At 46.8% G+C, this 23,564-nt stretch overlaps 1 protein-coding gene across 1 annotated transcript in view; it reads left to right on the top strand.

Moving 5' to 3' along the window:
• The window catches only part of LOC310686826 (uncharacterized protein), a 47,526-nt gene extending 25,647 nt beyond the window's left edge, over positions 1-21,879 (top strand). Inside the window, exons 11-20 of the mRNA XM_083461149.1 lie at positions 948-1,131; positions 4,928-5,027; positions 7,233-7,351; positions 8,224-8,261; positions 10,694-10,806; positions 14,011-14,159; positions 17,288-17,382; positions 18,303-18,381; positions 19,214-19,322; positions 21,312-21,879. Coding sequence (XP_083317275.1) covers positions 948-1,131; positions 4,928-5,027; positions 7,233-7,351; positions 8,224-8,261; positions 10,694-10,806; positions 14,011-14,159; positions 17,288-17,382; positions 18,303-18,381; positions 19,214-19,322; positions 21,312-21,385 — 1,060 coding nt within the window. The 3' untranslated portion in view covers positions 21,386-21,879. The remainder of the gene's footprint in view (positions 1-947; positions 1,132-4,927; positions 5,028-7,232; positions 7,352-8,223; positions 8,262-10,693; positions 10,807-14,010; positions 14,160-17,287; positions 17,383-18,302; positions 18,382-19,213; positions 19,323-21,311) is intronic.
• Positions 21,880-23,564: the final 1,685 nt, after the last annotated feature.

The raw sequence follows: 23,564 nt of genomic DNA, 5'->3' as shown, positions 1-23,564 counted from the left end.
GTTGACAACGTTTGTAGAACTGTTGGAAACTTCTGGAGAAGTCCTCTTTTCGTACGGCTTTCAGTTCCCTCGTCACAGTAGCTTGGACATGTGAAATGTTGGGAAATCTGTGCCCTTTCAGTGCAGATTTCAGTTTTGGAAAAAGAAATATACGTATCCGGTGGGGCCAGATTGGGAGAATACGGAGGGTGGGACAACTCAGTAACCTCAGTAACGATTTCACGCAGAATATGCAATTCTTCCGCCATCATTCGGACAAACGCCGATCCCTCATCAATAACTCACAATCTCGTATCGACATTTGCTGCCGTTCTGCTCGCTGATGGTTTGCCAAACTGAGGGTCATCTTCGACGGTTTGCCGCCTTTCACAAAACTGCTTCAACCACTCACACACTTTCAGCTTCATCTCTGTACACAATTGTGAGCATTTTGGGTGGCGCTGTGGGTTAAACCGCAGAGCCTAGGGCTTGCTGATCAGAAGGTCGGCGGTTTGAATCTCCGCCACAGGGTGAGCTCTCATTGCTCAGTCCCTGCTCCTGACCACCTAGCAGTTTGAAAGCACGTCAAAGTGCAATTAGATGAATAGGTACCACTCTGGTGGGAAGGTAAACGGCGTTTCCCTGCGCTGCTCTGGTTCGCCAGAAGCAGCTTAGTCATGCTGGCCACATGACCCGGAAGCTGTACGCCGGCTCCTTCGGCCAGTAGAGTGAGAAGAGCGCTGCAACCCCAGAGTCGGCCACGACTGGACCTAATGGTCAGGGGTCCCTTTACCTTTAATGCCAATTGTGTGTTTGAATATTTCTCGCTGTCCGATTTCTGTGACCATTCACTGAACTTTCCAGTCACACCTTGTAGAATGGCTGAGTTGTGAGGGACCCCAAGGCTTTTCTGATGATGCTAAGCGCCGGCTACTTCACCTTGTGGACCTTCTCCGTTTCTCCTGCAGCATCTCAGCCCAGAGCAACTTCGCAGTGGGGGCCGTAGTCAACGCCACTTTCGGCTCCATCACAGAGCTCACGTTCTACATCACGGCCCTCATCAAAGGCGCCCGAGAGAAGAACAAGTGCTACGAGGAAATCGTCAAGTCTGCCTTGACGGGGACCCTGCTGGGCTGCGTCCTTTTCATCCCGGTGAGTCCAGCCCTCGAGTGGCCATCAAGACACTTGAAATAAACAACTACCTGACTTTCAGAAAACATCTGAAGGCAGCCCTGTTTAGGGAAGTTTTTAATGTTTGATGTATTTATCGTGTTTTGAATATTCTATTGGGAGCCACCCAGAGTAGCTGGGGAAACCCAGCCAGATGAGCGGGGTATAAATCAATCAATCAACAACAATTATTTGTTTATTTATTATCTTCCCTCTAGGAATTTGTGGCTTCTCTGTCCCGTCCCCCACTTCCCAATCCCCTCGTATCTGTCGGGACTGTTCATTCTGGCCTGAAATTCTGCGACTGAATTCTGCAAGCAAAACAGGGGAGCTTTTGGCCGCGGGAAGGGATTTTTTTTTTTTACTTTATTGGTTTCGTAACATTTGCATGCCCCTTTGATTTACAGTGGTACCTCTGGATGAGAACGGGATCCGTTCCGGAGCCCCGTTCGCATCCTGAAAGGAACGTAAGACATGACTGCGTGTGCATGGGTCGCGTTTCGCTACTTCCGGGCATGCGTGTGACATCATTTTGAGCACCTGCGCAAGCAGCAAAACCCGGAAGTAACGCGTTCCGTTACTTCCGGGTCGCTGCAGAGCGCAACCCGAAAACACTCAACCTGAAGCGTATTCATCCCAAGGTATGACTGTAATTAATTAATTGGTGAATTTACTAGACTCCTCCTCTCGCCGCATTAGCTTGGGGAAGGCTGTGCTAGAATAAAGCTCCCCTTTTCTGCACGCCGAATGGAGTTCCCATCCTGGTTCCACAGTGGTCCCGTCCCCGACCTCGCGACACATTATTCCCTGACCATAATGGATCTGCAAAACAACAACAGACTTGGGCAAAGTTGCACAATGAAAAATCAGAGGGGAGGTGCTCTGCCGTTGCGCCGAGTTCTGCTGCGTTTCTGCAATGTGCTCTACACGGGGCTTCCCTTGCGCTCGATCCACAGGCTGCATTGAGTGCAGAATGCTGCAACACGATTGCTGACAGTAATGAGGCCTTCTCAGCATGTGACGCCTCTGCTCAGAGAATTGCACGGCTACGGGGCCAAGTTCATTGGCAACGCAGACCGGGGATGGTGGCATTTGGGACTCCCAGCAACATTTTTTTTGCTGGGGGTGGGCAGTTTGTTTGTTTTACTTAAAAAAATTTTTTTATGAGCCAGCTCAGCCCAGCGGTTCCATCGACCAAAGCAATTGCTTAGATCCCCTAGTTACAGATAGGTAGCCGTGTTGGTCTGCCATAGTCAAAATAAAAAAATTCCTTCCAGTAGCACCTTAAAGACCAACTAAGTTAGTTCTTGGTATGAGCTTTCGTGTGCATGCAGTGTATCTGAAGAAGTGTGCATGCACACGAAAGCTCATACCAAGAACTAACTTAGTTGGTCTTTAAGGTGCTACTGGAAGGAATTTTTTTATTTAGATCCCCTAATCGCTTCCAGTGGTTTGAGACCCGCAGACACTGCCTGGCTTTTAAAATCATCATCATCATCATCTAATATATAAAATAATAATAATTATAATTATAATCTGATCAATTATAACAATAACAAACAATTTTATACCATATCTCCGCATTGCATCTTACCCTTTGTTATTTTCCCATTATTACATCTTAATTATTTACACGTTTTCTTAATTGTAAGTGTTTAAAGAAGTGCTAGTAAGTCCACTTATTTACAATAATTCTTTAGATATAACATAAACGGTTCCCAGTCCTTCTTAAAATCTCTATTGGCCTTGTCTCTTAGTTTTCCAGTTAGTTTCGCCACTCCAGCATATTCCATCAGCTTTTCTTGCCATTCTTCTTTCGTTGGTATCTTGTCGTCCTTCCATCTAACATCCTAGCCGCTGTTGTGGCATACATAAATAGTTTTTTACATCCTTTTGGCAAGTCTTGCCCTGTAATACCTAACAGAAATAATAATAATAATTTTATTATTTCGGTTAAAGACCAGTTCCAGCTCACATACAATATCAGGGAAATCATAAAACACGATAGGGATACATTTGAATTTACAGTTGGGTATAACAGGGACAACACAGATATAGCAGCAGTTAGAAATATATAATTTAAATCACTAAAATACAACCTGAAATTGTCATTCAAGGCCTTAGGGAAATTCCCTTATTCCGAATAGGATTCCTCACAAGAAAAGGGAAAAGTTGACAGCTATGATAATGACTAAGTTTTATGGCAGTTGCACAGAATTTGGCCAACCTAACAGTAAAGCTTCTGGTCTTTTAACAAAAGATGCCTTAAACATTCTGTTCATTTCATTGTAAATCATTCCCCAATAACTTTTAGTTAGAATCATAGAATCATAGAGTTGGAAGAGACCACAAGGGCCATCGAGTCCAACCCCCTGCCAAGCAGGAAACACCATCAGAGCACTCCTGACATATGGTTGTCAAGCCTCTGCTTAAAGACCTCCAAAGTAGGAGACTCCACCACACTCCTTGGCAGCAAATTCCACTGTCAAACAGCTCTTACTGTCAGGAAGTTCTTCCTAATGTTTAGGTGGAATCTTCTTTCTTGTAGTTTGGATCCATTGCTCCGTGTCTGCTTCTCTGGAGCAGCAGAAAACAACCTTTCTCCCTCCTCTAGGTGACATCCTTTTATATATTGGAACATGGCTATCATATCACCCCTTAACCTCCTCTTCTCCAGGCTAAACATGCCCAGCTCCCTTAGCCGTTCCTCATAAGGCATCGTTTCCAGGCCTTGGACCATTTTGGTTGCCCTCCTCTGGACACGTTCCAGTTTGTCAGTGTCCTTCTTGAACTGTGGTGCCCAGAACTGGACACAGTACTCCAGGTGTGGTCTGACCAGAGCAGAATACAGTGGCACTATTACTTCCCTTGATCTAGATGCTATACTCCTATTGCTGCAGCCCAGAATTGCATTGGCTTTTTTAGCTGCCGCGTCACACTGTTGGCTCATGTCAAGTTTGTGGTCAACCAAGACTCCTAGATCCTTTTCACATGTACTGCTCTCAAGCCAGGTGTCCCCCATCTTGTATTTGTGCCTCTCATTTTTTTGCCCAAGTGCAATACTTTACATTTCTCCCTGTTAAAATTCATCTTGTTTGTTTTTGCCCAGTTCTCTAATCTGTCAAGGTCGTTTTGAAGTGTGATCCTGTCCTCTGGGGTGTTAGCCACCCCTCCCAGTTTGGTGTCATCTGCAAATTTGATCAGGATGCCCTTGAGTCCATCATCCAAGCCGTTGATAAAGATGTTGAATAAGACCGGGCCCAAGACAGAACCCTGTGGCACCCCACTAGTCACTCTTCTCCAGGATGAAGAGGAACCATTGATGAGAACCCTTTGGGTTCGGTCAGTCAGCTAGTTACAAATCCACTGAGTGGTAGCATAGTCAAGACTAGTTATTTTGCAATCCTGCCACTAATAATAATAATAATAATAATAATAATAATAATAATAATAACAACAACAATAAATACCCCGCCCATCTGGGTGGGCTTGCCCAGCCACTCTGGGCGGCTTCCAACAAAATATTAAAATACAGTAATGCCATCAAACATTAAAAGCTTCCCTAAACAGGTCCTCCTTCTCTTTGCATTTCCAACACTTATTGGAGCTTGTCCTGTACATTTTTGCCATTTTTTCAGGGGTAATGTACCATCTCTCAGGGGTGGGCAGTTGGGAGAATTCTGAGCTAGGTCTTCCTGCTCGCTCGCTGCCTCTTCCAAAGCCAGGCTGGCGGACGCAGGGATGGAGCCGCTATCCTTCTCTCTCTTTCTCCTTCTAGGGACTGTGCATGGTGATTGGCGGCATTCGACACCAAGAGCAGAGATTCAACAGCAGGTCAGCCGGGGTCAGCTCTGCCCTCCTCTTCCTCTCTGTGGGAGGTAAGTTGCAGAGGTAGGTAGGTAGGAAGGCATAGCTGTCAACTTACAGATTTGACAATAAGGGACCAGCAGCCTCGGAAATAAGGGATCAGCAGCCAAAATAAGGGATTTTCAGAGCACAGGTATGTTCGACTTCTGAGCCCCTCCGAGCCAAAGGCAGAAAGCCCAGCCAGAGGCCAAACGAAGCCTCAAGCGGTGGTTCCCACAGTGCAGCAACCCGGCAAAGAGGACGCAGCAAGGGAAACCACCGTCACCTCTCCGCTGGGAAGCGCTGAGCAAAGGCGAGTCCCCAGGCAAGGCGGCCGATTTGATCGGCACAAGGCATCCAAGCTCCACCCCCCAGTCGTTCTGCGACTCCTTATTGGGTGAGCAACGCAGCCAAGCAACCCAGTTGGAGCCTCCCTCCTCCCTGGCCGGCAGGGAGGGAGGGAGAGGAGCTGCTTCCTTTGAAACCCGGGAAATTTAAGGGACATCATCAATCTGGGACAGCAGCGGGACACGGCACTGGGATAAGGGACTTTCCTGCCAAATAAGGGACGGATGACAGCTATGTAGGAGGGAGCCATTGATAGCCTTACCCAACATTGTCTTTCATATAGCTTTTATATATTTAGCAACTTTAGCGAATGGGGCCGTTTTATATGTGACAAGCAGGTCGCAGTCAGGTAACAGCCAACATATTTTCACTTCAGAGTTCTGCCAGCATCTGTTCCAAAAAAAATCTCTTTCTGGGGTTTTGACAGAGCTGACAATAGAGAATATAACAGGGGAGATCTTCTACCTCACCTACAGTGGTACCTCTGGTTAAGTACTTAATTCGTTCCGAAGGTCCGTTCTTAAACTGAAACTGTTCTTAACCTGAAGCACCACTTTAGCTAATAGGGCCTCCCGCTGCCGCTGCGCCGCCAGAGCACGATTTCTGTTCTCATCCTGAAGCAAAGTTTTTGACCTGAAGCAATATTTCTGGGTTAGCGGAGTCTGTAACCTGAAGCGTATGTAACCCGAGGTACCACTGTAGTACCAATGGGAGAATTTTGAGATATAGATAAATCATCCTCGTTATCCTGTTTATAAGTCCAAGCCCTGAGCAGTCTTGTAACACCAGGGAATACAAAAATATCTGTTATCAGGTTTTTTGAGGCTAGCAAGTCTAACTTGGCCAACCCAAGCTTCTTCCTTTGTTCCTCCAGGAGGGAAAAGCAGCCAGAATTGACTTAACCCTCCACAATAAGCCTGAACATCCATATTAAAATGTGCTAGAAAATGATCCCATTAAAACAAGACAGTACAGTGGTGCCCCGCAAAATGAATGCCTCGCAAGACGGAAAACTCGCTAGACGAAAGAGTTTTCCGTTTTGGAGGTGCTTTGCAAAACGAATCTCCTATGGGCTTGCTTCGCAAGACGAAAATGTCTTGCGAGTTCCTGCTGGTTTTTTTCCCCTTCCCCCCCCTTTTTCTAAGCCGCTAAGCCGCTTATCAGCTGATCCGATCAGCAGATAAGCCGCTAAAAGCTGCTAATAGCGCTAATCCGCTAATTCGCAAGAAGAAAAAACCGCTAGACGAAGAGAATCACAGAACGGATTCTTTTCGTCTTGCGAGGCACCACTGTACAGTGGTACCTTGGTTCTCAAACGCCTTGGAACCCAAACACTGCAAACCGGGAAGTAAGTGTTCCAGTTTGCGAACTCTTTTCAGAAGCCGAACATCCTCCGTTTTGAGTGTTACGCTTCCGATTTGAGTGCCACACTTCCGTTTTGAGTGTTACGCTGTGGTCTGTTTTTGCTATTTATTTTGTGCTTTTGTTTTTGCAGCCCTTTTTGTTTTGTTTTTGTGACTGTGTGGAACCCAGTTCAGCTCCTGACTGACTGATTGATTGATTGATGGTGTGACTGCTGTACATTGTTTATTGCTTTCCTTTTATGGATCAACAGTCTCGTTAGATAGTAAAATTCATGTAAAACTGCTGTTTTAGGGGTTGTAAAAGTCTGGAACGGATTAATCCGTTTTGCATGACTTTCTGTGGGAAACCGCGCCTCGGTTTTGCAACGCTTTGGTTACGGAACGGACTTACGGAACGGATTAAGTTTGAGAAGCAAGGTACCACCGTAATGAAAATGGGAAACCAGGGTCAGGGGGAAAGATGTGGGCTGGACGGATCCTGCGAGGTGATGGGGCTGATCTCCTCTCGCTCTCCTTTCCCCCCAGGTGTGTTCGCTCCAACCCTCTTCTCCAAAGTCTACGGGAGGCTGGTCTGCGGGGAATGCCAGAACGTCACCCAGGAGCCACCAGGGCACTACGTCTGCCAGAGCTGCCACTTCGACTTGGTGAGCAGCAGCTTCTGGGCCCCAAATGGGGCTGGGATTTCACCAACCAGCCCCAGCCGCGTTGGCTATAAATCAGGCATAATCTCTGCAGTGGATATCAGTGGCGAAAACCAGCCCAGATGCATTCTGGGTTTCTGGTTTCTTCAGACACCACTGGGGATTTTGGCTTCTTAAGGTTCCGAGTTGTTGATGATTAAACTTCTATGCCGCTTAAAGCCAAAATAATAATTGTTTTTAGCCGCGGGGTTGGGGCGGGGGAAGCCCGGGCTTCCCCCGACCCCAGCCCCCAGAACAGGTCCGGGAGCGGAGGCAACGTTGCGCAGCCTTGCCGCTGCTCCCGGAGCTTGCGGGCTGGGGGAGTGCTCCGAAGGTTTGCGGATAGCTGCCTGAAGCCCGGGAAGCGCAGCGGGAGATGGCACTGCGCTCCCTGGGCTTCAGGCTGCAAGCTGCAATCCGCAAGCCTTCGGAGCCCAGCGGGAACTCCCGCCGCACTCCGAAGGTGTGCGGATAGCTTTCTGAAGCCCGGAGAGTGAGAGGGGTCAGTGTGCACCGACCCTTCTCACTCTCCAGGCTTCAGCGAAAGCCTGTATTCGCTCCATAGGACGCACACACATTTCCCCTTCATTTTTGGAGGGGGAAAAGTGCGTCCTATAGAGCGAAAAATACGGTGATCGGCAGCCTGTTGAGCAATTGAGCCAGGATTGGTCTTATGTGCTAAAGACAGTCTTGCCTCAGTGAGCAAACTGGCTGCCGAATTCTGCACCGGCCGAAGTTTCCGAGCCGTCTGCAAAGGCAGCCCCACGAATAACAATATTTGCAAATGGATAACTTCTGGCACTGCAAGGTCTGATAATTCTATTATCTCTTGGTAGATGGAGAACAATGGGACCCTTTACTACAGCCATGTTGAGTAAGTACCTTATCGTTCATCCTTTTAATTTGCCTGTCAGACAGAACTGCTTCTGGTCATGGGAAGCCTCGCTGGCTGGCGCTGCTGTGAGCCACAAAATTCCATTCTGTCATGTGCCAGAGGCGCATAACATGCTCTCTGTCTTCCTCGTCCTTGACTGTGGCAGATCGATTTTTCTAACGCAGCCCCATGCGTGAGTCGTTCATCATCTGATCGGATCACCAGTTCCCTGGTAGCTTCTGAAAATAATAATAATAATAATAAAACTCTGCACGAGGCTTGAGGAAGTGACTCCTGCGACTCAATGGAGCTTCTCAAAGAAACCTGTTTATTGAGCGTTTATCAAGATTTGCATGCACAAAGCTTACGGGGAGGTTAGATGGTATCTGGTCTTTAATGAGCTTTTGCTCTGATTTGTTTGTGGGGAGGTCGAGTGATGATGAGCATTCATTCGCATGTGATTTTTCTCATTAATCAGTGGTTCGTTCCACTTTTCGTTGCACTTCCTCGTAATATTCCTAACAAGTCCGCTTCTTTTCTTTCGTTTTTTCCACTAGCACAGCAGAGCCCTCTGTTCCGTGTTAATTGTTATTTACATGAAGAATTTCAAAACCATTTGGCAGAGAATGTCACGGCCATTTGCTATAGGACAGGCATAGGCAAACTGGGCCCTCCAGATGTTTTGGGACTACAACTCCCATCATCCCTGACCACTGGTCCTGTTAGCGAGGGATGATGGGAGTTGTAGTCCCAAAACATCTGGAGGGTCCAGTTTGCCTATGCCTGCTATAGAAGCATTAAAGCCAAATGTATAAAATCACGAAATCCAGAAGACTCAGCACGGAACCAAATGAATTCCCTGTAGACACCTGAAAGGCTTTGAAATGGTGCAAACTTAAATTTCCCAGTTTGCAGCTGAATTCCTCCCATAAAATACTGACCGTCTAGAACCATAGAATTGTAAGGGGCACCCAAAGGTCCTCTAGTCCAACCCCTTGCTGTGCAGGAATCTCAACATGCGGTCCCCCATCCCATTTGAAACCAAAGCGGACCCTGCTTAGCTCTGCAAATGTCCTAGCAGTTTTATTGCTGCACTACCAGGAAGATAGGGGACGCGGGTGGCGCTGTGGGTTAAACCACTGAGCCTAGCACTTGCCAATCAGAAGGTCGGCGGTTCAAATCCCCGCGGCGACGGGGTGAGCTCCCATTGCTCGGTCCCAGCTCCTGCCAACCTAGCAGTTCCAAAGCATGCCAGTGCAAGTAGATAAATAGGTACCACTCCGGCGGGAAGGTAAACGCCGTTTCCGTGCGCTGCTCTGGTTCGCCAGAAGCGGCTCAGTCATGCTGGCCACATGACCCGGTAGCTATACGCCGGCTTCCTCCGCCAAGAAAGCAAGATGAGCGCCGCAACCCCAGAGTTGGTCACAACTGGACCTAATGGTCGGGGTCCCTTTACCTTTACTTTACCGGGAAGATAGAAGCACCTGGCCTATCTTAACTTGGTATATATCAGCTTTCCTTTTTTAAAAAAATATTTTTTATTAATTTTCCATTTAAACGTATATAATCACATCATTATTATCCACTTTATGTCTTTTGGCTCTTTAGATTCTGTCGACTGCCTTCCCTCCCACCTCCTGGTTTCAACAGTAACCTTTTTATCACAGCATTTTATATATTTCCCCATTCTAATATAACTCGTTACAAAATACCTCAAAGTTTAAATAAATGTAGAAAGGTAAAAAAAAATCTCATTACAAGTCTTCGGATAACCCTACCGGTGTTGTTAATTGCTTACAACGGTCTTTCAAATATTGTATAAATTCACTCCAGTTTTTTGGAATACTTGATTGTGCTGGTTTTGGATTTTTCCCATCAGTTTTGCCAGTTCCGCAAAGTCCATCATCTTCATCTGCCACTCTTCTTTCGTTGAAACAAAATAAAAATAAAAATTCCTTCCAGTAGCACCTGTTCTTTCGTTGGTACTTCTTGTTGCTTCCATTTTTGGGCTAAGAGGATTCTTGCTGCTGTTGTTGCGTACATGAGCAGTCTTTTATCTTCCCTTCACCTACTATACCCAGTAAAAAGTCTTCTGGTTTTTTTAACAAAAGTGTTTTTAAACGTTGTCTTTAACGCATTATATATCATTTCCCATTTTACAGGTCCACCACATAAAATATACCTTCCTTTTCTTTATATTTCCAGCACTCGTTAGATCTTGTGTTACACATTTCAGCAAGTTTTGATGGTGTAAAATACCATCTATACATCATTTTCATCCCATTTTCTTTAAGTGCACTGCATGCATAGATCAGCTTCTCTGTGCTCATCTCTGCCTCTTAAGGTTTGGTCCTGGGGCTGCCCTGGCATGTGGGCCAGGTGTAAAGGCTAAAAACACCCTCCTGCATATTTTAACCCTTTGTGTGTGGCAGGCCCCTGGTGTATACGGTGTCCCTGTTGCTCCCTGCGGCGTACATCATCGGCCTGCTCTTCACCCTGAAGACTCACTCGCACATCTACGACATCCATGTCAGCGACTGCCACAGTAAGTACCTTTGCTTTTGTCAGGTGGGGAATAATTTATTATTTATACCCCACCCATCTGGCTGGGTTTCCCCAGCCACTCTGGGCGGCTTCCAAAATGTTAAAATACAATAATTCATCAGATATTAAAAGCTTCCCTAAAAAGGGCAGCCTTCAGATGTCTTCTAAAAGTCAGATAGTTGTTTATTTCCTTGACATCTGGCGGCAGGGCGTTCCACAGGGCAGGTGCCACTACCGAGAAGGCCCTGTGCTTGGTTCCCTGTAACTTCGCTTCTCGCAGGGAGGGAACCGCCAGAAGGCCCTCAGAGCTGGACCTCAGTGTCGGGGCTGAGCGATGGGGGTGGAGACTCTCCTTCTGGGCCGAGGCTATTTAGGGCTTGAAAGGTCAACACCAACACTTTGAATTGTGCTCAGAAATGTAAAGGTAAAGGGACCCCTGACCATTAGGTCCAGTTGTGGCTGACTCTGGGGTTGCAGCATTCATCTTGCTTTATTGGCCGAGGGAGCCGGCGTACAGCTTCTGGGTCATGTGGCCAGCATGACTAAGCCGCTTCTGGCGAACCAGAGCAACGCACGGAAACGCCGTTTACCTTCCCGCCACAGTGGTACCTATTTATCTACTTGCACTGTGATGTGCTTTCGAACTGCTAGGTTGGCAGGAGCTGGGACCGAGCAACGGGAGCTCACCCTGTCGCGGGGATTCGAACCACCGACCTTCTGATCAGCAAGTCCTAGTCTCTGTGGTTTAACCCACAGCGCCACCCACGTCCCTGCTCCGAAACATACTGGGAGCTAATGTAGGTCTTTTAGGAACACGGTTATATGGTCTGGCTAGTCACCAGTCTAGCGGCCGCATTCCGGATTAATTGCAGTTTCCGAGTCACCTTCAAAGGTAGCCCCACGGAGAGCACAGTGCAGTAGGAAGTTGGCCTCTCTTAATGCCTTGAGGCGGTTTGTGCGCCACCATGTTGAAGTCCCAGAGCTCTGTATACAATTTATCACAGAGCAGAGTTAATCTGTGAAACTCGCTGCAGCAGGAAGCAGGCATGGCCCGTCTTGAAAAAGATTAGACAAAAACGTGGCAAAGGCTTTCCTTAGGTGATCTTTTAGAAGTGGGTCAGATGCCAGGCAAGTCCTACTTCTCCCAGGCCTTTGGCCAATTAAACAATCTACAGTGGTACCTCAGGTTAAGAACTTAATTCGTTCCAGAGGTCCGTTCTTAACCAGAAACGGTTCTTAACCTGAAATGTGCTTTCGCTAATGGGGCCTCCTGCCGCCGCCATGCGATTTCTGTTCTTATCCTGGGACAAAGTTCTTAACCTGGAGCAACCACTTCCTGGTTAGCGGAGTTTGTAACCCGAAGCATCTGTAACCTGAGGTACCACTGTATAGGCTATTAAACTGAATTGGGTGGTGGTGTATTTTTTTCGTTTGTTACTATGCTCTGTGTGTGTGTGTGTGGTAAAGGTTAAGGTTAATAGCGACGCATGTGGCGCTGTGGTCTAAACCACTGAGCCTCTTGGGCTTGCTGATCAGAAGGTCAGCGGTTCGAATCCCTGCGACAGGGTGAGTTCCCGTTGCTCGGTCCCTGCTCCCGCCAACCTAGCAGTTCGAAAGCACACCAGTGCAAGTAGATAAATAGGTACTGCTCCGGTGGGAAGGTAAACGGCGTTTCTGTGTGCTCTGGCACTCGTTCACGGTCCTCTATGTGCCAGTAGCAGTTTAGTCATGCTGGCCACATAACCCGGAAAACTGTGGACAAACGCCAGCTCCCTTGGCCTGAAAGTGAGATGAGCGCCACAACCCCATAGTCACCTTAGACTGGACTTAACCATCCAGGGGTCCTTTACCTGATATATATATACATATATATACAGTGAACGTTCATGTTTCGAACGTGATCCGTGTGGGATGCATGTTTGCAACCTGCAGCGTTCGCAACCCGCAGTGGCGCGTCTGCGCACGTGCAGGTTGTCATTCAGCGCTTCTGCGCATGTGCAAATCGTGATGTAGTGTTCCTGCGCATGCGCATCCCCCGAAACCCGAAAGTAACCCATTCCGGTACTTCTGGGTTTCGGTGCGTCCGTAACCCGGAAACGCGCAACCTGAAGCGTCTGTAACCCGAGGTGTGACTGTATATATAAAACCGCCCTGTAATCTTTGGATGAAGGCTGCCTAGAAATTTAATAAATAACAAATAAACACCCCTTGTAGTTTAAGGATGAATTCTGGATGCAATGGAGATGTGAAAGATCTGGCTCATCATCCCCAGGAGGAAATGATGAATAATAGGACCCACAAAGGGGAGGATGGAAGCCCAGGAGATTCATTGGAATCTTGTTCTTACGATTTATGTTGAAAAACCAAATAAATAAATAAAAAATAAAAAAAATTATAGTACCTGCAAAAAAAAAGAGAAATTTAATAAATAACAACTATGGTCATGTTGCTGGACGTTTTGCTGCATTCTTTTATATTCTGTTGGAACCCACCCAGAGTGGCTGGGGCAGCGCAGGTGGGTGGGCAGAGGAGTGCAAGCAATAGTTTTTTCCTATTTTTTTAAAAAAATTATTTAACATAAATGTTACAAAATATAAGCAAAATATTGCAAATACATACATACATATATATTTCAAATAAGCACATCTACAGTGGTACCTCGGGTTAAGTACTTAATTCGTTCCGGAGGTCTGTTCTTAACCTGAAACTGTTCTTAACCTGAAGCACCACGTTATCTAATGGGGCCTCCTGCTGCTGCCGCGCCGCCAGAGCACGATTTCTGTTCTTATCCTGAAGCAAAGTTCTTAACCTGAAGCACTATTTCTGGGTTAACGGAGTGTGTAACCTGAAGTGTCTGTAACCTGAAGCGTATGTAACCCGAGGTACCACTGTATATGGAAAAAAGGAACAAAAGGAACGAGAAAAGAAGAAGAAAAGTTGGAAGGATTTGTTCCAAGTTTATTCTACAAATTCCTCAATATGAAAGTAATAATAATTCATTGATTGACTTCCATAACTTACACTGCACTTCCCCATACAATCTCGCACAAATATTCTAATCAATAAGTTTTCTAAATCTTTCATAAATCTATTCTAAACAAGTAATCAATTATGATAGTCCATATAGACTCCTGACTCCCACCCTCCCCGGCTGCTACTTCCATGCCACCCGCTTACAGATGTACGTCTCTCTCCTGTTCTCTAGTGCCCGGCCACCATCACAGCGCGGTGGTCCACTGGTCTCGCTGGAGAGCTTTGCTCATCTTGCTGGTTGCCACTCTGGGCATGTCCGCCTGCGCAGACCTGGCCACGGAGCACATCAGCCCCATCTTGAACAACTCGGCAGTGTCTCAGGTGAGCAGGAGGCAGGGCCAGGGCTGGCGCAGGTGGGGGCCGCAGTGGGGTGATGGCATCCTTGGCGTGAAGACCTTATCTCCTTCTCCATGTCTCCCACCCCATCTAAGGAGGTGGTTTCTACCGGGGCCTTTTCGGTGGTGGCCCCCCAACCGTGGCTTGCTGTGTCCAGAGAGGCTCTCCTGGCCATCGCAGGAGCATCTCTTAAGCCTCTCTGTTCTCCCAAGCCTTTCAATATGATTTTTAGTTTTTAGGATTATTTTGGTTCAATTTCTTTTTAAGGTTATGTGAGATGCCATTGGGGGCGTGTCTTCTCATGATAAATAACACTGCACAGTCCTAAATACAGGCGAATAAATTCTGTTGGTTAAGTGGATGGCAGGGTTTTGAGGTTGGCTGTGGGCAGAAAAGGGGGGATACGCTGGGAGCTTAGATTTGTTCTGCAGTGTTGCTGTTAAGCCTCTGAAGTTCTGATAACCGAACCACCTGTAACATACAATGCCTAGTAACTAGGTACTGCAACTTTAAAAAGTGGAATATGTAAACATCCTATTCAAAGTTCTGGCGTGTTGATGTTTAGTCTTTTTATATACGGTAAAAAGGATTCTAAATTCCACACTTAAAATAGATTAGAATCTACTGTAAGTCTATTGTACTAAGGCAGTTTTGCATGTACTCTGGAAGTATCTGGAAATAAAAGGGTTCAAAATGTTTAAAATGGGGGGGGGGAGAAACGGTGTTGTCGTTGGGCCATTAGCATTGTTTTATGGGTCTTTAAGAATTTGATCAAGTCTTTGGACGATATATCAGTTTTTATTTTTTTAAGTACCATATCTTTCGCTCTATAAGACGCACCAGACCACAAGACGCACCTAGTTTTTGGAGGAGGAAAAGAAGAAAAAATATATTCTGAATCTCAGAAGCCAGAACAGCAAGAGGGATCGCTGCGCAGTGAAAGCAGCAACCCCTCTTGCTGTTCTGGCTTCTGGGATAGCTGCGCAGCCTGCATTCGCTCCATAAGACAGATCTCCCCTTACTTTCTAGGAGGGAAAAAGTGAGTCGTATAGAGCAAAAAAACACTGGTATTTCTTCATAGCCTCATGACATTCTCCCCTAAATTGCCACTTTCCCACACTTTCTGCTCCCTTGGTCTGGATTTTCTCTGAACCGGGTTAACTCAGAAAAGGAGAGAGGTGTGAGGAAATAATAATAATAATAATATTGGTGAGAGGAAAAAATAAATAAATAAATAAATAAATATGGGCCGCATCAATAGGAGTATAGCATCTAGATCAAGGGAAGTAATAGTGCCACTGTATTCTGCTCTGGTCAGACCTCACCTGGAGTACTGTGTCCAGTTCTGGGCACCACAGTTCAAGAAGGACACTGACAAACTGGAACGACGTGTCCAGAGGAGGGCAACCAAAATGGTCCAAGGCCTGGAAACGATGCCTTATGAGGAACGGCTAAGGGAGCTGGGCATGTTTAGCCTGGAGAAGAGGAGGTTAAGGGGTGATATGATAGCCATGTTCAAATATAGAAAAGGATGTCACATAGAGGAGGGAGAAAGGTTGTTTTCTGCTGCTCCGGAGAAGCGGACACGAAGCAATGGATCCAAACTACAAGAAAGAAGATTCCACCTAAACATTAGGAAGAACTTCCTGACAGTAAGAGCTGTTCGACAGTGGAATTTGCTGCCAAGGAGTGTGGTGGAGTCTCCTCCTTTGGAGGTCTTTAAGCAGAGGCTTGACAACCATATGCCAGGAGTGCTCTGATGGTGTTTCCTGCTAGGCAGGGGGTTGGACTCGATGGCCCTTGTGGTCTCTTCCAACTCTATGATTCTATGATTCTATGAAATAGGAACTTCGGTTGTCAAACATAATCCGTTCTGGAAGACTGTTTGACTTCCGAAACGTTTGACAGCTGAGGCGCAATAGACTGTCGGCAAACGCAATGGGGGAAATTGAGAAACACGCCTCGGAAGCCATTTGAAAACAGAAGCAATTACTTCTGGGTTTTCGGCATTCGGGTTCCGAATCGTTCGGCTTCCGACATGCTAGAAAACCGTGGTTCCACTGTAATAATTTATATGCCACCTATCTGACTGGGTCTCCCCAGCCACTCTGGGTGACTCCGAACAAATCCAAGCTGATCCTAGGAGGGGAAAGTCAGTGATTTGGAGGAGAACGTCATGAAGTCTTGACTATCCTACAACATGGATAGGCAAACTAAGGCCCGGGGGCCGGATCCGGCCCAATCGCCTTCTAAATCTGGCCTGCAGGCGGTCCAGGAATCAGCGTGTTTTTAACACGAGTAGAACGTGTGCTTTTGTTTAAAATGCATCTCTGGGTTATTTGTGGGGCATAGGAATTCGTTCATTATTTTTTTTCAAAATATAGTCCGGCCCCCCACAAGATCTGAGGGACAGTAGATCAGCCTCCTGGTGAAAAAGTTAGCTGACCCCTGATCTACACTAAACGGCGGCGTGGGTTTTAACTTCCGAGGCACGTTTGAAAACGGAAGCAATTACTTTGGCGTTCGGGTTTCGAATCGTTTGGCTTCCGAGATGCTGGAAAACTGCAGTTCCACCGGGAGCCCGGCTCTGGCCAGGGAGGGTTGGGTATAAATAAAATTTATTATTATTATTATTATTATTATTAATAATAATAATTTATATGCCACCTATCTGCCTGGGTTTCCCCAGCCACTCTGCGTGACTCCCAGCAAATCCAGGCTGATCCTAGGAGGGGAAAGTTATGAAGTGTTGACTATCTACACTAAACAACGGCGTGGGTGAACCCTATTTTAGTCCCGTTGTGTATATATATACAGTGGTACCTCAGGTTAAGTACTTAATTTGTTCTGGAGGTCTGTACTTAACCTGAAACTGTTCTTAACCTAAGGTACCACTTTAGCTAATGGGGCCGCCTGCTGCCGCTGCGCGATTTCTGTTCTCATCCTGAAGCAAAGTTCTTAACCTGAAGCCCTATTTCTGGGTTAGCGGAGTCTGTAACCTGAAGTGTCTGTAACCAGAGGTACCACTGTATTGAGGCTCTGCGCTGCTCGGAGTGAGGAGCTTATAAATCGGCTAAAGAACGAAATAACCAGGCCGCCTCTCCTTCCCTCAGCACTTCATTGGCGTGACCATCCTTGCCATGGTGCCAGAGCTCCCCGAGATCGTCAACGGGATCCAGTTTGCCCTGCAGAACAACCTCAGCCTCAGGTGGGTCCGCGGAAGCCTAGCCTGGAGGGTCTCCCAAGAAATATTCCTTAAATATGCCCTCCTCCTGTGCCAAACCTCTTTAGACCGAGGTGCAGGTCGCAGCGGATGCGAAGAAAGAAAACCCTATTTTTTCAGCCCAATATATATAAATCTCAAAACAGTTTACAGCAATAAAAGCATGCAACAAAGACCATTTAAAAGGTTAAAAACAGACACCCATTTTCAGCTGAAGCTACAACTCATTGGGCAGAAAACTCGGAGGCTGACAGTAGAGGGCACTAAAGCCAATGGCACCATCTATGTCAGGCATAGGCAAACTCGACCCTCCAGATGTTTTGGGACTACAATTCCCACCATCCCTGACCACTGGTCCTGTTAACTAGGGATGATGGGAGTTGTAGTCCCAAAACGTCTGGAGGGCCGAGTTTGCCTATGCCTGAATTTACCATTTTGGAAGGATGTAGTTGTCTTGAGTCGGCTCCCAGTGGAGCGGGAAAGCTTTCAGGAGGCATTTAAAAGCTGAATCTCCAGTGGCATAGAGTTCCACAGGACTGTTCTGACGACATCAATTTTTTGTTGTCGAACGAGCTTTTGCCAACTTGGTGTGTGTGTGTGACCAGCAACACTCCTGCAGATGATTTTGGCGACCAAGCTAGGTTAGGATAAGGGTTGAGGTGATCCCCAAGGTACCCAGGAAACGTGTGGGGATTGTGTGATGTAAACATGACCGCCTCCTGCGTTGTGGCAGATGCCCTTGCCATCCTGTCAGAGAGGGGCCTTTGGAACTCTATGCTACAGGAGGCGATTTCTAACCGGGTAGCGGGAAACAGCAAGGCGGTGGGGGTCCTTATGTATCCGGGGAGGGGAATTTTGATAGCTGCATTCACCTCCTCTCCCTGCTGTCTCTTTCTCTCTTCTAGCATTGAGATTGGGAACTGCATCGCGGTCCAGGTCTGCATGCTGCAAATCCCCATCCTGGTGCTTTTCACAGTCTTCTATGTAAGTCATGGGCTCCCCTATCGCCTTGTATCGTCATATCATGGCATTGAAAGGGACCCCCAAGCAGGGCCGGATTATTATTATTATTATTATTATTATTATTATTATTATTATTATTATTATTATTATTATTTATTTTATACCCTGCCCATTAAAAATACATTAAATGATGAGGCACTAAGCTACTGAAGGTAATGGGGCCCTTTCTATGTCCAGCTGTCCTTTGTCAACAACAATTGGTTGCTGTTTTTTGTGTGGAATATATGCTATATGGTAATTTATGGACCTAATAGGTATCTCAAGCCATTTGCACATGTTCCACATGCAACCAGTCCATGCAGAATGTAGGCACCCTGTATACAGAAATGAGCAAACCAGGGCCTTCTCAGCACTGGCTCCACCTGGTGGAATGCTCTGTCTCATGAGACCAGGGCCCTGCAGGATCCGATTTCTTTCCGCAGGGCCTGTAGGACAGAGTTGTTCTGCCTGGCCTTTGGCTTGGAATCAACTTGATCCCCTCCCCCTCTTTTCTTTCTCCTTCTGTGATGGAACTCCTATTTGGGGACTTCCCTGGCTTTTTTCTGGCCCTGTGTAGGACCAGTCTGGATAGTTAGCCTTGGTGAAGATTTGACGTTTTCATCCCCCCAAAAGTTTTTGATTGAGTTTCCGCTGAAATGAGGCTGCATTTTAATGTTTTAATGTTCTATTTTAATCTTGTTTTAAAGCTGTATTTCAATCAATTGTTTTTATATTTGGTGTTAGCCGCCCTGAGCCTGGTCTTGGCTGGAGAGGGTGGGGTATAAATAAAACTTATTATTATTATTCTTTCCAGCCCACGGACTTCATCCTGGTCTTCAGTGACCTTCATGTCTATGCAAGCATGTTCAGTGTAGTCCTGATGAATTACATCTTTATGGACGGCAAGTGCGACTACTTCCAAGGTAAAGTTGGCTTTCGAGTTGCGAGTTCCAGTCCTGCCTGCTGGGGGGGGGGCTACTCGAAGCCAGAAGACCCCCGCCTCTGAGTTAAGTTGGGCTGTGTACTTGCTGTAACCTTTAAAGGGCATTCAAAACGTAATCTCCACCCCACCTGTCTCCAGGTGCTGGATATTGTAGATTTAAGCAATCTACGGGTGTGTTCACATCAGCAGCTTAAAAAGCAGCGAAGTCATTTCAAGCCAGTTTTGCACTGAGTTTTTCGCCATCCAAGGGCAACGTTTTTCGCCTCCCAAGGGATGCCTTCGCCAACGCGCAGGACCTTTTCGGTTTCCCCTGCCCGTGAACCTGTCATCTGCGCATGCGCAGCGGCCGTCTCAAATGTTCACACAGTGCAAAGTGAATATGGCTTAAGTTTTCTAGTTGGATTGAAACTGGGTTTTTTTTGGGGGGGGGTGTGGAATCATCCAACAGCAGGATTTGTTCAGAAACGGCGCAATCAGTATAGATCGTGGGTCGTGCATCGTGTGTGCGGCTTTAAAAAAAATCTAGCAGTGGGAGCACACAGGATGTTGTTGAATTTATTGCCTGCCCTTCAGTAGATCCTAAGTTACAAGAAAGTGCAATCTAGAATTAAAAACAGTTAAAATCATCTTGGGCTACATATTGGCTTATAGAAAATACAGTATACCTTGGTTTTCGAACAGCTTAGTTCTCGAACATTTTGGCTCCCGAATGCCACAAACCCGGAAGCGAGTGTTCCGGTTTGCGAACTGTTTTTGGAAGCCGAACGTCCAACGGGGCTTCAAATTGGCTGCAAGAGCTCCCTTCAGCCAATCAGAAGCCACGCTTTGGTTTCCGAATGTTTTGGAAGCCGCATGGATTCCGTTCGACTCCCGAGGGACGGCTGTAGAATAGCTGGATGAGTGAATACTTTGAACAAGTTACGACGTTTAGCTGGCAGAGAATCAGAAGTCGTTTTTATCTTTTTCTAATTTCCTCTCTTTTTGGATTGGATTTTTAAAATATTTACTTTTTTCTGGTGTGTGATAAAAAGATACATACTTTGCATTAGGTATGGACTTTTGATAAGTATCAGCAAGAAGAAAAAAGTAAAAAAAAACCAAGGTGAGCAAAGTTTATCTCCCGGTGAACTGGGACAGCCTTCAGATTGCCAAAAAAAGTTGTCTCATGCAAATGATGACTTGGTCTCACTGGTTGATGATCTCCTAGCGGGCTAGGGACAAAGGTGAGAGCTGTTTCCTAGTTCTGCTGGATCTCTCAGTGGCTTTTGACACCATCAACCATAACATCCTTCTGGACCTCCTAGAGGGGTTGGGAGCTGGGGGCACTGTCATACAGTGGTTTTGCTCCTTCCTCCTGGGCCGTGTTCAGAAAGTGGGGGGGGGGATGAGCGTTCAGACCCCTGGGCTCTCACTTATGGGGTGCCTCAGGGTTCCGTCCTCTCCCCCATGCTTTTTAATATCTATATGAAGCCGCTGGAGGTTTGGGCTGGGTGTTCACCCCGTGGAACTCTGAGATAATTTATTGCTCAGAGAGATAAGTTCTGGCATGCTTCTGTTGCGGCAGACGTCTGAGCAAAAGCAGTCTCACAGCGGTCAGAAATAAAGCCTTCTATCTTCTGTGCGTCGGTGTGCATAAATCAAGCCCTCACGCAGAGTTACTAAAACTAAAAGCACTTTATTTACAGCACAAACTATCCTCACAGGAACGCCCTCCCTTCAGATGTGAAGGAAATAAGCAGCTATCCTATCTTTAAAAGACACCTGAAGGCAGCCCTGTTTAGGGAAGTTTTTAATATTTAATGCTGTATTGTTTTTAACACTCGATTGGGAGCTGCCCAGAGTGGCTGGGGAAACTCAGCCAGATGGGCGGGGTATAAATAATAAATTATTATTATTATTATTATTATTATTATTATTATTAATTGGACCCGCCAACCTTTCCATGCTGATTTGCATTCTCCCCCCACAGGCACTGTACTGGTGATGGTTTACTTCATTCTCCTCGCAGTATACTTCTTTGCTCCTTCTCCCGCCGGGTGCTGATGCCTCGCACCGCGCTGGACCCCATCCTCCCGCCGCGGAATGTGCCTTTCGCTCAGGGACCTTAAAAACCGCCGCCACTACCAAGGAAGGTTTCCTGCTGCGTCTTGTCAAGGTGGTGGTGGTGGGAAGCCTCTCTCAGATTCCTGCCAGCTTCAAAGCTTGTTCCCCGACACGTTGGGTGTTTTTAAATTGAAGATGCTGAGCTGGGAACGGCAGAAGGATGTTGTTGGAAGTTGGACGGACGGGAGCAAGCAAGCAAGTTCCTTGCTCCTTTCCACGCTCCAAAAAACTGTCCGAGATTCCCGACAGCTCCGACGTCTGCTGTTTTCTCGAAGGCTCTCGCTGCTCTTGTGACTTTCTGGGTTGTGTTTGCTCACAACGGCTAGCTACCTCGTGTCCCGGTGGCGGTGGTCGAGGTGGTGACGGCAGGGTGCTTCCAAGCAAAGCTGCCTCTGGCCTCGACTCCAAGCACAATAAAGGAAGCCTCTTCTGAATTCGTCTCCCAGTTGGCCCTTGAACTTCTTTTCAGTAGCCCTGCGTCACCGTCTGTTGTCTCAAGGAGGCTGTGTGGTCATGAAATACTGTATTTTCGCTCCATAAGACGCACTTTTTTCCTCCTAAAAAGTAAGGGGAAATGTCTGTGCGTCTTATGGTGTGAATGCGTGGTCCCTGGAGCTGAGGTGCCCAGGGGAGAAAAGCAGATTTATTTTTTTTAGAAAGAGGGAAGGGGGTGTTGAAACAAAGCCGCTAAGCAGCTGATCAGCAAGCGATTGGGAGGGGGATAAGGGACTCTAGCGATAAAGGAGGCTGCCTGGGAGGGGGGAGGTAAAAGCACATGGATCCTCAGGATTTTTGCATTGGGTCACCCCAAATTCACCATCAGATCACATAGCATGTCCATGGCTACAGCCTGCACCAAAAAACCCACGCACCCACTGTTTCATGGGGCCACAATGGCGCAAAAACATGGTTACAAAGCACGGATCCACATGGATCCTCAGGATTTTTGCATTGGGCTACCCCAAACTCACCGTCAAATCACATGTCTGTGGCCACAGCATGAACCACAAAAATCATACATCCACTGTTTCATTCAGAAATGAATGAATAAACTAGGTGCATCTTATGGTCAGGTGCATCTTATGGAGCAAAAAATACAGTACATTTTCCCCCCCTCGGCTGGTCCACCCGACCTCTGAGAGAGGAAAAAAATTGTGTGGGGTTTTGAGGGGGGGGGGTTGGGGGGGTGTTTTGTGAAATATCATTGAAAGTCTAGTGCAGTTTCCCAAACTTAATACAGGAGCATCAGAAGCAACCACTGGGGCAGCACTTTGTTCATCAATCTCGTCCGCCGTGACTTGACATTGGCTTGCAGGATTTCGGACATTTGCAGCCCTAACTGCATATGAGTTTGTTTCTTACCGTATTGGCCCGAATATAAGCCACCCTTTTTCCCCCCAAATTCCAACTGTGTGAAGTTAAAAGTGCAGCTTAAATTCACGACCTTAAAAAAAACTGGCTTTTACGATATCACTGCTGAAACAGACATAAATTGAATTTTAAAGGTGCGGGTTATGTGTGGGTGTGGGCTTATATTCAGGCCGATACGGTATTTGTTTTATTTATATCCCTCTTTCCTCCCCAAGGAGCCCAATGTAGCAAACGGGTATGCAATATAAAACAGAAAACAAAGCGAAAACATTTTGAAATGGATTAAAGCATTCTAGAGGCTGTTAAAATAGCATTATCCCAGGGTGGCCAGGAAATGTATTTTTCAGCGATCCAATTGCCTGGCTAAACAGGAATGTGTTCAAACTCCTCCTGAATGTTAGTAATGATGGAGACAGACACGCCTCTCTGGACCGGAATAACAACTGGCTTACGTTACTTGTTAGTGGTTCCCAATGGGTGGTCCGTGGACCCCCTGGGGGTCTGCGTAACCCACCCAGGAGGTCTGACACATACCCATCAGCTGTCCCAGACTTCATATTTGGGGGGGCTGTGCTCCCACAAAGGTCACATGACTCGTGTCAGAGTGCGGCCCTGAAGATGTGCACCCCATTTTTGTCCTGGGACATGTTGGAGGGTACGGTGGCACCGTTCGCAAGACAAAAACTGCCACAGAGGTATCAATGTTCTCAAAAGTAGGGGATCTACGGCTTGGCTTTTGAAAAATGGG

The sequence above is a fragment of the Podarcis liolepis genome (assembly GCF_965112155.1).
Source record: "Podarcis liolepis genome assembly, chromosome: 10".
NCBI classification, from domain to species: domain Eukaryota; kingdom Metazoa; phylum Chordata; class Lepidosauria; order Squamata; family Lacertidae; genus Podarcis; species Podarcis liolepis.
This window is presented reverse-complemented; position numbering and strand designations above follow the sequence as displayed.